General features: G+C 44.2%; 1 protein-coding gene and 1 pseudogene across 4 annotated transcripts in view; one reads left to right on the forward strand and one right to left on the reverse strand.

Annotated features, from left to right (window-relative positions):
- Positions 1 to 41: 41 nt before the first annotated feature.
- Positions 42 to 6,148, forward strand: LOC142854397 (ribose-phosphate pyrophosphokinase 1 pseudogene; annotated as a pseudogene).
- Positions 6,149 to 8,363: 2,215 nt separating this feature from the next.
- Positions 8,364 to 14,143, reverse strand: part of Mcm3ap (minichromosome maintenance complex component 3 associated protein) — a 49,553-nt gene continuing 43,773 nt past the window's right edge. For all 4 annotated transcript variants that reach the window (XM_075979900.1, XM_075979899.1, XM_075979898.1 and 1 more), the window contains 2 exons: positions 11,492 to 11,648; positions 8,364 to 9,446 (listed from right to left, as the gene is read on the reverse strand). In XM_075979900.1, the coding sequence (XP_075836015.1) occupies positions 9,288 to 9,446; positions 11,492 to 11,648 (316 nt within the window). In that variant the 3' untranslated portion in view covers positions 8,364 to 9,287. The remainder of the gene's footprint in view (positions 9,447 to 11,491; positions 11,649 to 14,143) is intronic.

The following is a 14,143-nucleotide window of genomic DNA, read 5'->3' on the forward strand; positions in this document are numbered from 1 at the left end:
CGTGGGAGGCGGGGCCCGAGGAGACGGGGAGAACGTGGGAGGCTGGCCCTACAGGAAGGGCGTGGCCTTGAGTGGCGTGGAGGGGAACTTGCTGGAAAGAGGCCGCGGAAGCTTCGGGAGCTTCAGGAGAACCACCGAGGAGGCTAGAAAGGCCTGAGGTGAGAGCGGAATAAACTAGCGTTGATCGGTGGTCAACAGGGGCCACGCAGGCAGCCAAGGCCCCACGACAGAGGATGGGACCACCTTGGGGCAGGGGTTTTGAGTCTACGGAGCACATTGTGATGACGTGGTTGGGAAGAGGGCCAGGGCCGCGTTCTTGGAAACTAGGCACAGCTTCTGATAGGGACTAGGTGAAAGGCCTGGTCAAGGCTGGCAAGACAGCTTTGACTTCCTAGCTGCCAGCAGCGGGGGGAGGTCCACCTTCTTAGCTACAGAACTCAGGATTCTGGGGCTTGGGATCTCAACAGCTAAAGGGGGAGGAGGGGAAGGCTTTGATTATGTTTGAACATAGGGAGGAAAGCGGGAAAGCCTGTGGTGTAAGGCAGAAACTAACAGTGAGTAACTGAAAAACCCTCACCCACTGGGTGCCGGCCCAAAGGGGAGAAGCCCCGCGACTCAGCCAGTCCAGCAGATGCAAGAAGCAAGAGGGTTTATTAACGATCACGTGACCGGATGTCTCTAGTCTCCGTAGAGGCAGAGCAACCCCGAACAGCAATTCCAGCAAGTTTTTATAGGCAAAAACCACAACATTAGCATAATGGGTATGAAATACAGAATGATTGGATATAATATTTTATATTATGTTTTAGCATACTGGATCAATTCTAGGCCATAGCTGTTAGTTCCTTCTATTTCCCAAAAATACCATAAAAACCCCAAACCCTGTCCTGGAAAGTCCCCAAGCCCTATCATGGGTGGTAGGTGTTTCCTCGCAGGCTGGTGGTGCAGGGTACTGTGGTCAGGGTGCAAGTGGCAGTCAGGGCTGTTTTTCAAGTTTTGTACTTTTCCATTGCGGATTATCATCCACCTAGGGCATATGCTTAAAGCAGTTGCAAACAGGCTTTTTGAGTTGGGGTCTTACAGAACAATGTAGAAATGGAGGCTACTTGAGAAGCATTACTGGCATGCAGGGACAACCAGAGAACTGAAGATAGAGCGCCAAGAACCCACCGCTGCTCATTAAGGCTTCATCTGCCCTACAGAGTGCAAACCTTGTTACAGCTACCCAAACCAGATAGTCACAGCTACCCAAACCAGATAGTCACAGCTACCCAAACCAGATAGTCACAGCTACCCAAACCAGATAGTCACAGCTACCCACACCAGATAGTCACAGCTACCCACACCAGATAGTCACAGCTACCCAAACCAGATATCCTCCCGCACCCAGCCCTCCAACCGCTGCCCTTGTGAAACTTGAAGAGCTGTGTACCACAAGTCAGAGGAAGATGTTAGTGAGAGAGAACACCCACACACCTTCCCACGATGGAATTTTGGAGTTTTAGATGGCTAGTCAGGAGCACTAACCTCATCCTAGCCTGACTTAGAAACTTGTAAAGATACAAGATCATAATGGCATCATAATGACGGCCTTGCCACGGGCGGTTGCTGTGGGGCCTGGAGAGTCCAGTGCTTAACAGCGCTTGCTGCTCTTGAAGAGGACCTGGAATTGGTTTCTAGCACCCACATGGCAGCTGACAACCATCTATAACTTTTGATCCCCTCTTCTGACTTCAGGCACGAGACATGTAGGCAGTGCACTGCTGGACTAGGCATCTTATAAATAAAATGTCAAACTTTTAAATATCTAAGAAAGAAAACGTCAAGTCCGTCTGCAAATTCACACAGATAAATGTCTAGAGACAATCATCAGAAAGAAATGTTTCTCTCAGCTTGTACCACTTTTATTCTATAAACTAAATGCAGAAGACTCTCAAGTTTGGGACCTGGACAGCTAGGCATAGAGTGAGCTTCCCGTGACAAGGAAGGCAATATCCAAGTTACCTCCTTAGCCATATGAAGACTGAGCAAGCTTTGGTGGCTGGCAAAGATCCTGGAGCCCAAGGGTTAGAAGATAGGCCAAAGGCCAGGTGGTGGTGGCACACACCTTTAAGCCCAGCACTCAGGAGGCAGAGGCAGGCAGAGCTTTGTGAGTTCGAGGCCAGCCTGGTCTATAAGAGCTAGTTCTAGGACAGGCTCCAAAGCTACAGAGAAACCTTGTCTCGAAAAACAAAAACAAAAGATAGTGCAGTCAGTAAAGTACTTGGCTCCCAAGCAGTGGAATTTGGATCCCTCGCGTTCATATGAAAGTCAAGCAGAGTGGCACATGTCTGTAAACCCAGTGCTAGAGGGGCAGAAACAAAACTCTCAGGGAAGACCCCATTGTTAGCCACGTGAGCACACACACACACAGACAGGAAAGAAGAAAGCCCTACAAGTATTGGATGGGATCTAGTAGAAAGCTAGAGCAGCCCATCCACAGGCTGACCGTGCTCACTGACTCAGTGCTCCACGGCCCGCATGAGCAGAAGAAAACAGTGCAAGAGCCCCTCTGCGTGTGTGGGGGTGGAGCCCAGTGCCCCAGTGCGGCACCTGACATCTGCACCTCAGCCGTTATCTGACTAAAGGACACGGAATGTGAAGGACAAGCTGCTCAGGAGATGCCTCACTTTTAAGCTAGTATGTTTAGAATGGATTTGATAGTAGTACAGATTAGAAAAAAGAACTAATAAAGGGCAGGGAGCTGAGAAATGTGAGAATAGCATGGGCAGAAGTGGTGTAATACAGTACTTTAAATTTTAATTTATGAAGTGTATACACTATATTTTGATCATATTCAACCCTCACACTGACTTCTCCAAGCCTACCCATCCCCCTCCCCAGAAGTGACCCTAACAGTTTCAAGAAAGGGCCTGCAAGATGGCTCAGTGGGTAACGGCCCTTGATGGCAAGCTTGGATAGCAGAGAGAATCAGATCCACAAAGCTGTCCTCTGACCTCCATGCACACTCTGTGCCATGCATGCCCCAAACGTCATACACAGCACGCACAATAATAACAACAGACAAGGATACAAGGTAATGATTTATCATCTAAAATGTTATTCGCATTGAAATGTTGAATCAAATATAAAGATAGAAATAAAAACATTTAGATGTAAAAGCTTAGAAGGCTACTAGAGCATGAGTTTCATTTTTTTTTTTTTTGAGCATGAGTTTCATAAACTGAGAAAACGGACCAGGGAAGAGAAAGCTATTATTCAAAACCCAGGAAGTGTTGAAGGCATTACAGAGAGACAGGGTTCCCAGAGGGCATCTTCAAGCGGAAGAGGAACTAGTACTGTACCTTATAAACATGGCTGTGTTCGATGGACTGAGAATTTGGGGTGAAGTAGCCACAAGAGCTCAGAAAACAAGGCAGGGAAAGCCAAAATTGTATCAAAATGATATAAAGCCATAAATCAGTATGGATTCAGCAGCTAACAGTAAATATATAGCTATACTGAACTTTGAATTTAGCCAACATTAAACTGTTCATGGTAGCAAATAATAAAATATATGTATATATGTATGTATGCTATAGGGAAGATATGAGGCCTAAGTCTTTTATTGTAGTAAAACAATGTCATGGTTAAACCAAGGTGAAAGAGTGACATTAAGGAGCCTACAGGATGGCTCAACAGATCAGACTGCTTGCCACCAACCATAAAAGCCTTTTGAATGAAATGAAATTTATGCCCTGGCAATGCTGAAGCATGCATGGGCAGCCTGTATATGGCAGTTCTGTTCAACTTGTCCATATTGGGTTTCATGGTCTAAGTGGTTGATAAAAGCCTTAGCTAAATTCAAAATACAAATGGAAGGAGAAAACAATGTTTCCCCCATGTGCATTTAAATAATTGGTCCCCTGTTGATGGAACTGTTAGGGAAGAATTAGAAAGTGTGGCGTTTTGGAGGAGGTGTAACACTGGAGGTGAGGTATAAACTTACCGCTTACTGCTATGTTTCCTGCTATGATCTCGTGAATTCCATCCCTCTAAACACTCCAAATGATTTCTTTTATAAGTTGCCTGTGTCGATGTAAGATGGCGGAGTAGGAACGCGGTGCAATAAGTGTTCAGGCTACCGGCTGACTTCGCATCCAGTCTCCACAGCGGCAGTAACCACTGAGCAAAGAGCGCGTCCGTGTAGTTGCCCAAAATGCCGAATATCAAAATCTTCAGCGGGAGCTCCCACCAGGACTTATCCCAGAAAATTGCTGACCGCCTGGGCCTGGAGCTAGGCAAGGTGGTGACTAAGAAATTCAGCAACCAGGAGACCTGTGTGGAAATTGGAGAAAGTGTACGTGGAGAGGATGTCTACATCGTTCAGAGTGGCTGTGGTGAGATAAATGACAATCTAATGGAACTTTTAATCATGATTAATGCTTGCAAGATTGCTTCAGCCAGCCGGGTTACTGCAGTCATGCCATGTTTCCCTTATGCCCGCCAGGATAAAAAGGATAAGAGCCGGGCTCCCATCTCAGCTAAGCTTGTTGCAAATATGCTATCTGTCGCAGGAGCGGATCATATTATCACCATGGATCTACATGCATCTCAAATTCAGGGCTTTTTTGATATCCCAGTGGACAATTTATATGCAGAGCCAGCTGTCTTAAAGTGGATAAGGGAGAATATATCTGAGTGGAAAAACTGTACTATTGTCTCACCTGATGCTGGTGGAGCCAAGAGAGTGACCTCCATTGCAGACCGATTAAATGTGGATTTTGCCTTGATTCACAAGGAACGGAAGAAGGCCAATGAAGTGGACCGCATGGTGCTAGTAGGAGATGTGAAGGATCGGGTGGCTATTCTTGTGGATGACATGGCTGACACTTGTGGTACAATCTGTCATGCCGCTGACAAACTTCTCTCGGCTGGAGCTACCAGAGTTTATGCTATCCTGACGCATGGAATCTTTTCTGGCCCAGCCATTTCCCGTATCAACAACGCATGCTTTGAAGCAGTAGTAGTCACCAATACCATACCTCAGGAGGATAAGATGAAACACTGCTCCAAAATACAGGTGATTGACATCTCCATGATCCTTGCAGAAGCCATCAGAAGAACCCACAATGGCGAGTCTGTCTCCTACCTGTTCAGCCATGTTCCTTTATAACAGAATAACTTGTGAAGCTTTTTGAAAATAAACCAACCCCATTCCCTCATGTTTCTTGGTATTTGAGTTCAGCAGAAGACCCAGCTTGCTCCAGTGTAGATGTTTACATCCCACACTAGATGCATTAGAATTTAGCCTAAATTGGAAAAGGACAGATTGTGGTTAACTGCTAGGATGTCCCACTGTGTTGTTTCATCCTGACTTGCTTGTTTATTGTGAGCCTTGCAGCTTTAACTAGAGGTCAGCTGCTGAAAGAGGTATAGACTATTGAGAATATTCCACAAGGTCCATAGGACATAATTGACAGAGCTCATACTCCATTGCTCAGGAATGCTTTGGGATTTTTCTTCATTCAGAATGACTAGCAACAAAGTCAGCCCGTATGTGATATATTTTCAGAGGTTTGTGCTAAACTATAGCAAGAGCCCTGAGCATCCTTAAACATAGTTCCAGTAGTTGAGCACCCTGTTAGGCAGAGGCAGGTAGTTCAATGCAGTAATTAGCCTTTGGGAGGAAGAAGCCTGATCCATTGCCATCTGTTTAACTCTATAGCTTGAATTCTCTACATCGGTTCCTTTCCTTTTGGCTTTACCTTCAGCCATCTTGACCTTTTCCTAGCCAAAAATATCTTGGACTCAGTGATCATGGTACTTGTACCATAATCCTGTGTAAGAGACTTGCTTCTTGCTATGTAGCTGCTAACTTTCTCGTTAGATAACTTGCTGTAGTGTAGTCTTCCCTAGCCTATTACCACTGTGGTAGCTTTGAGGTGGTGTCTTAGTGCCTTTTGATTAAGTATTTAATTTTCATCTTCCTTGGATCCATTTGGTCTCTCAATTGAACAGATTTCTGCTAAACAATTTGGTGTTATAGTCTCTTGCTGAGAACTTAATGTCTGTTAATGTATGCAGAAAAAAATAAGTTGCCTGTGTCATGGTGCTATATTACAGCAATAGAAATGTAACACACCATAAATAAATGTTTAAAAACTAACGGCAAGTCTTTATTAATAAACAGTGTCTCACTGAGCGGGGGAACCTGGTGAGATGGCCCAGCAGTAAAGCGCTTGACACACAAGATTACAACCTGAGTTGATCCCTAAAACCCACGAGGCAGGAAGCAGTGGTGTGTGTCTGTAATCCTGGCACCCCTATCTGGAGATTGGAGATGGAGAGAAGAACTTCCTGGAAGGGACTGGAGAGGTTAAGAGCACTACTGGTTTTTCCAGAGAACCTGGGTGTGAGTACCAACACCCCATGGTGGCTTGTAACCATATATAACTCCAGTTCCAGGGGATCCCACACCCTCTTCTAGCCTCTTTGGCACTAGATATGCACATGGTACGTGGGCATACATGCAGACAAAACACTCATAGACATAAAATGAAGAATTGGCTGGAAGCTAAAGGGTCAGCTAGCCTGGGTTATATGGTACAGCCCCACAGATGAGAGCCCCTGAGCCCTTCACATCCACAAGTGCACGCACACACGTGCAGACACACGTATATTTGTGCCCGCCAGATGGCTCAGTGGGTAAAGGTGCTTGTCTCCAAGTCTGATGATGGAAGTTCAATTCCCAGATCCCATATGGTGGAAGGAGAGAACTGACCCTGAAAATCGTCCTATGATGTGCTACCACACTTAACATGGAAGTCAGAGGGACGACTTGACCTTCACATATATACTGTAGCACACACTTGTCCACACGTACAGACAAAATGTAAAGTTTCCAGTAAGATACATACAATAAACATGTTTTAAAGCCTAAAGATGTAGTGTTTGCTTGGGGAAGAGAGAGACTTGCTGATGGTTTTGATGATGAGATAGGCTTTCTTCCTAGTGCTTTTGTGCTCAGTGAACGAAACAATTACCAGGTGTGGTGGCAGGGTCATCATCTGTATCAGGTTTAAGAGAACCAGAGATGCTACATACTCTTCTTGAATGCAATATTAGGGGCTGTAGGAAGATAATCTGGAAATGCTTAGTGCACAGTTTTAAAAAGGTGAACATCAAGTTTATTAATACGTTCTTCCCTTCCTTGCAAAATGCCATTTTACTTATTTAGGTGAATGGGTGTTTTGTACTCATGTAGTGCACCATATGCATGGTACCTGCAGGGGTTAACGGAGGGTGTCAGATCTCCTGGAACTGGAGTTCCTAAAGGTTGTAAGCACCATGTGGTGTTGGAAACCAAAAACCAGTCTTCTGCCAGAAATGTTCCTTTAAAAAAAAAAAAAAACTCCTCTCACAGTGTTCTTAACTGCCAAGCTATCCCTTCCACATGCTTCTTGTTTGTTTTGTTTTTTAGAGACAGGGTTTTTCAATGTAACAGCTCTGGCTTCCTGGGAACTCTCTGTTGACCAGGCTGGACTCAGAGATCCACCTGCCTCTGCCTCCTGAGTGCTGGGATTAAAGGCGTGCACCACCACCGCCTGGCTTCCATGTGCTATTTTTACAGGACCAGGTCACTTCTGTCTAATGTTCTTCCACAACTGATTCCCATGGCCCTCTGAATATATTCTGAGCCTGCTGACCTGTTCCTTTCATTTGGCCACACAAACAACTAGTGCCTCTGGGCTTTCATCATGCTCTCTCATGTATGATACACTCTCAGAACCATTTAGTTATATTAAATATGTATGTACCCATACACATCTTCCAAGATGTACGTATATATGTTTGTATGTATGTATTTTAGGGGTTCTACTGTGGTGAAGAGACACCATGGCCATGGCAACTCTTGTAAAGAAAAATGGGGCTAGCTTTCTGTAGCATGATTAATAAAAACAGATATTGGGGTTCAACCTGAAGATTAGAAAAGCAAAACAGCCAGCCACTAGAGTCCTTTTGCAAATCTTCAGACTGAAGGGGCAAGATCCCGTCTCCATGAGCTCCTGTCTCTTCCCCTGTATATTCCTCTCTCCACCTAACCATATCGCTCTTGTCTCCACCTCCCTAGTGCTGGGATGGGATTCTTGTGCCAGGATCACCTTTGTGTGAGCTGTTTTTCCTTTAGACAGACTCAATCTTGTGTAGCCCAAGATGGCCTTAAACTCTCAGAAATCCGTCTGCCTCTGTCTCCCAAGTCCTGGGATTAAAAGTGTATGTCACCATTGCCTGGCATGTATGGCTGACTAGTATGGCTGCTTTGCCCTCTAATCTTCAGGCAGGCTTTATTTATTAAAACACAAATAACATACCACTATAGCTTTCGGTTTAGAGATTTATTATCATGTCAGGACATGGTGGTGTGCAAGCAGACATGGTGCTGGAGAAGGAGCTGAAAATTCTACATCTTTACTCTCAGGTAACAGGAAGTAATCTAGGACACTGGGCATGACTTGAATATATAGAGACCTCAAAGCCCACCCCCACAGTGACACACTCCTTCCAACAAGGCCATACCTACTCCTATAAAGCCACACCTCCAAAGGGTGCCACTCCCTTTGGGGGCCATTTTCTTTCAAACCACAACAGCATGTATGTATATGTGTAAGTATGTATTCATGTATGTATGTATGCATAGGTCTGCTGGCTCTCCTGATGAGCAGAGTTGACCCTGTCCCTGCATTTCTGATGTCTAGCACACCAGGGTCAGAGACTTCCCTAAGAAATTAATCATCTATTCAAACAGTACAAGCAGGGAGGATCAGGTTCGTCAGGGAGGAGACCTGTAATAGGTTCTCCAATTCCAAATGGTCAGCCCTAAACACATACACATATCAGCAACATTATACAGACTCAGTAGATTGTATGCATATGTATATATATGTAACAACCATTAAAGTAGAATGCGTCAGGAATTCCAGAGTGGGGGGAGGGGCTGAAATGATGTAAATTCAGCTACTTATACACGAAATTCTCAAAATGTCTATGTACAGAAAACCAGACACTTATAAAAACTTCCTCAGGATTCTCTGGGGAGTGCCAGTCTAAGGTTACAGCACAAATACTATTAAAGACATCATACCACCTTTTATTCAAAGACTAAGAAGGATCTCGGATGACTCAAATAGTTTATTTGCATAATTGATAATCTCATTTCTGACAGGACACCAAGCATCTGAGTATAGCATAATTTGGTTGAAAACAAAACCATTACAAAGAAAACAACACCTCACATGTCAGACTGTTCAAATGTCCACCATGTCCAGCAGCGCAGACAGGTGGAGCTCAGAGGCAACGTCTTCTTCCCTTGAACTTTGAATCAGCCTTTCCAGGTGCTTCAGCCTTCCAGTTAGCGACATGTCTGATATCTCTGAGAACTGCAATTGCTCTCCTGCCCCTTCATTCTAGTTGAATAAGAAAGAAGCCAAAAGTAGTCATCTGTGAAGGCATTACACCTGGTTCATGTTTACATCATTTGGAGCCTCTTGGACTCAACAGAATCCTCCCTTGGTATCTATCCTATATTTTTCCAGCTTCATCTACAACACACACTATTCTATGGACTGAAATTGCTTAATCAGGCTCCCAGCTTGGGATATTTGTTGACTATACATACATCTAATATCACAGTTGTTTGTATGATACAGTGAAGTTTCACTTTGCTGGGACAATGGATGCCAGCTGGGACTGAAGAGCCAGCTGTGATTAAGAGCTGAGGTGAAATCTGTGAAGTGTTTACACAGGCTCAGCACACAGAAGCTGTGGTCCAGAGGGAGCTGAGCCTGGCAGTGTAAGACTCTCCCAGCTCGTACTGGTTTTGAAAGTATGAAGGGATCATGAAGAGCAGCTGAGACTTGGCACAGTGAAGGCCAGGCCAGGCTGCTGGTGCTCTCAGCCACAGTAGAAGCCCAGGATTAAACAGGTCCTGGTGAGAAAAGGCTTGGTACCATGGGAAAGGGTCAGAGTCCCCGACGACAGCCCAAGAGAAAGAAGTTACTGGTGAAGGAGCAGACCAGCTGCAGTGGAGACGACCACCAGGGAAAGCAGCAGCTGTGGGTGGGGCCAGCCTGAGCCTAACAGACAAGCTGTGTGTGCTACACACAGCTGCCCAAGCATTTCCTCGGAGCCCAGAAGATCATGAGTGAATACCACAGTCTGACGCTAAGCTTTACACTGCCGGAGTCTGACCATTATGACTGTGCCCTTATTCTTCCTTCTTGGAATAAGAATATATGTAACTCATTTCTTATTTTACAAGTACCCATAGTTGAGAGACTTTTAACTTTCAAAGAGACTTTGGAATTTTAAAGAGACTGGATATTTACAGAAACTTTGGCTATTTTACAGAGATTATGAATATTTTAGGGAGTCTTTGGATGTTTTAAAGAGATAGAACTTTTAAAAAAATATTTAAATGTTTTTGGTTGGTTTGGTTTTGGTTTTTTCAAGACAAGGTTTCTCAGCCTGCCTCTGCCTCCCGAGTGCTGGGATTAAAGGCATGCACCACCACCACATGGAAAGTGTTTAAATTGTTAAAACTATGAGACTTTTAAAAGTTGAAATTTTTTATACTGTGATATTCATATTAACATGCGATCTTGGATGGAGAAAAATCAAAGAGGAGCAGTCCTGGTTGGACAGTGGTGTGTCTATGTCAAGATGACAAACAGCCAATCATGCTGGCTAGTTTTACATCTAACATAATCTAGTCAACTGTGGAGGAAGGCACCTCCTCCAATAAGCAAGCAAGCTGAACAAACCAGGTGGAACAAGCTGGTGACAGATTCATACACGGAATCTGCACTAGTTCCACTTCTGGGTTCCTTCCCTGACTGCCCTGCTGCTGAACCGTCATGTGGAGGGAAACAACCCCTTTCCTCCTCAAGTTACTTTTGGTCATGGTGTCTTACCAGCTGTAAAAAGCAGCTAAGACAACGCCATATTACTCTGTTTAATGCACACTGGCACAAGTATGTACAGGTTTGCTCTGTTCTTTCCTTCAGCGAGCTCTGTGGCCAAGGATGACCCCGAACTTCTGATCCTCCTGCCTTTAACTCTAGGGTTTTCGGTGCACGGTTTATTCAATGCTAGGGAATGCACCCCAGGCTTTTTCCATGCCAGGTAAGCGCTCTACCAACTGACTACAGTCCTAGCCCCTAGTCAATTTTTTACTGTGTTTAGGTCTCTTCTCCATTTATTTCATAGGTAGGAACTCAGTAACATTGTCATATGAAGTTTAAAGGTCTAACTTCCATGTGTTAATGCATCACAGGACGAAACTAACACAGTGTTCCAGGCTTCCTGTGTAGCCCTGACTGCCTGGAACTCACTGAGTAGACCAGGCTGGCCTCACACTCTTGCAGTGCAGGGATTAAAGGGATGGTCCCCTGAGGCTGGCACATTCTCTCAGTCTTTAATTCTGTACATGTCAAATGCCCCCCGTTCTCACCTGAGGTCTCCTTGTTGTAGATGTTTTCAGCACAGTCTGAGTTTTGATAATGTCAGGGAAAGATATGAGTGTCTGAGGAAGGTAGAGAGGAAGGCAAGTTGCCTCTGCAAATGCCTGTGAGTCTTGAGATACCCACTGCTGGAGTTGCTCCTCAAACCTGAAACAGGAGGACAGCTCAAAATGAGAACGATCAGAGCACTGGAAAGCAAAAGCTTAACTACCACTCATCTTACGTTTTTCACCGACTCTTCTGTGTGCCCGTGTATACATGTGGACGAGGATGCCCATGCGGAGTCAGAGGACAACTCTGTGGAGTTTTTGGATTTATTACAAGATTGATAGTATTTAAATACTCATGAAACTGGATGAAATTATGGAGGCGTGAGTAGGCATATAAGAAGCAGAGATGAAGTCCAGAGAGAGAGTAGATCTGGATGCTGGAGAAAAACAGGAAAATCCTTGAAGGTGACTAGAAACAAGGATGAGAAGCGAGGATGCGATCACTGACAGGGCCAGGGCGCATGACCAGGTTCAAGTGTGCAGGCTGAAAAGGCAAAAGGGACGAACAATGACTAACACCGCTAGCTTTACTTACAGTTTTACTATTAAAGGAAAAACATGCAGTGGTGGGGAGAGAGAACTGAGGCCACACAGAAAGATGTGTCTGTCTGCAGGATTGTGGGCTGACATACATGATCGAGTAGAGGGAAGGGCAATGTCTCAGAGAGCCCTAGGTGCTGGGTGCTGTGAGGAGGCTAGAAGTGAAGTCGCAACCCAGGGCGAGCTTACAGTGACTAGAGATGGGGTGCTCGGCTCCAGCAACTGTGGGAGAAGTACAACAAGCCCACGATACTCTGCTGGGGAGAGAGGGCAGACAGTGGTGGGGGGAAGACAACCTTTACAAACGTCTATCTCCCAATTCTATCTCGCAGTAAAAAGACCATCCAGTGAGGACCAGAAGAGGACAGGACAGCAGAAGGGAAGTTGAGTTATGTGGAGGAGCTCCTCTCACCTAGTAGGAAATGATCCACTGAAGCCTCAGGCTCCCCAAGGGACAAAGGCTGTGACCAGTCATGGCAGAAGTTAAGTAGCCTTAGCTAAACATATTTTCCTCTAGAAAATTGACTTTAAAATAATAAACAACGAAGCCAATGATAAATGATAAACCTTAGACACATTCTATCTAGAACATGGTCATCTTCTAAGAGCTTATACTTTTAAAGTCAGGTGGTGGTGGCCCATGCCTTTAATCCCGGGTCTGTAAATTTGAGACCAGCCTGGTCTACAAAGCTAGTTCCAGGACAGTCAGAGTTACACAAAGAAACCCTTTCTTGAAAAATAAAAAACAAGAAGGTTACAAGATTAACTAAAAAAAATCGATAGCCCTCCTTTATACAGAAGATAAATGGGCTGAGAAAGAAATCAGAGAAACATCACCCTTCACAATAGCCACAAACAGCATAAAATATCTCAGAGTAACTCTAACCAAACAGGCGGAAGACCTGTATGACAAGAACTTTAAATCTTTGAAGAAAGAAATTGAAGAAGACACCAGAAAGTGGAAAGATCTCCCATGTTTTTGGGTAGGTAGAATTAACATAGTAAAAATGGCAATCTTACCAAGAGCAATCTACAGATTCAACCCAGCAAAATTCTCCACAGATCTCGAAAGAACAGTACTCAACTTCATATGGAAAAGCAAAAAAACTCAGGATAGCCAAAACAATCCTGTACAATAAAAGAACCTCTGAAGACATCACAATCCCTGACTTCAAACCCTACTACAGCCTAGTATTGGCATACAAACAGACAGGAGAACCCATAGAATCGAAGACCCAGACATCAATCTACACACCTATGAACACCTGAGTTTTGACAAAAAAGCAAAAAGTATAAAATGGAAAAAAGAAAGCATATTCAACAAATGGTGCTGGCATATCTGGATATCAACATGTAGAAAAATGAAAATAGATCCTATCTATTGCCATGCACAAAACTCAAGTCCAAACAGATCAAAGACCTCAACATAAAACCAACCATACTAAACCTCATAGAAGAGAAAGTGGGAAATATACTTGAATGCATTGGCACAGGAGACCACTTCCTAAATAGAACCCCAGTAGCACAGACACTGAGAGCAACAATTAATAAATGGGACCTCCAAAAACTGAGAAGCTTCTGTAAAGCAAAGGACAGTCAACAAGACAAAACAGCAGCCTACAGAATGGGAAAAGATCTTCACCAACCCCACATCAGACAGAGGTCTGATCTCTAAAATATACAAAGAACTCAATAAATTGGTCATTAAAATAACAAATAATCCGGGGCTGGAGAAATGGCTCAGTGGTTAAGAGCACTGCCTGCTCTTCCAAAGGTCCTGAGTTCAATTCCCGGTAACCACATGGTGGCCCACAACCATCTGTAATGAGATCTGATGCCCTCTTCTGGCCTGCAGGCATACATGCTGACAGAATATTGTATACATAATAAATAAATAAACAAATATTTTAAAAAAAAGAACAAATAATCCAATTAAAAAAAAATGGGGTACAGACCTAAACAAAGAACTTTCAACAGAGGAATCTAAAATGGCTAAAAGATACTTAAGGCAATGTTCAACATCCTTAATCATCAGAGAAATACAAATCAAAA

Source organism: Microtus pennsylvanicus, chromosome 7, assembly GCF_037038515.1.
Source record: "Microtus pennsylvanicus isolate mMicPen1 chromosome 7, mMicPen1.hap1, whole genome shotgun sequence".
NCBI classification, from domain to species: Eukaryota; Metazoa; Chordata; class Mammalia; order Rodentia; family Cricetidae; genus Microtus; species Microtus pennsylvanicus.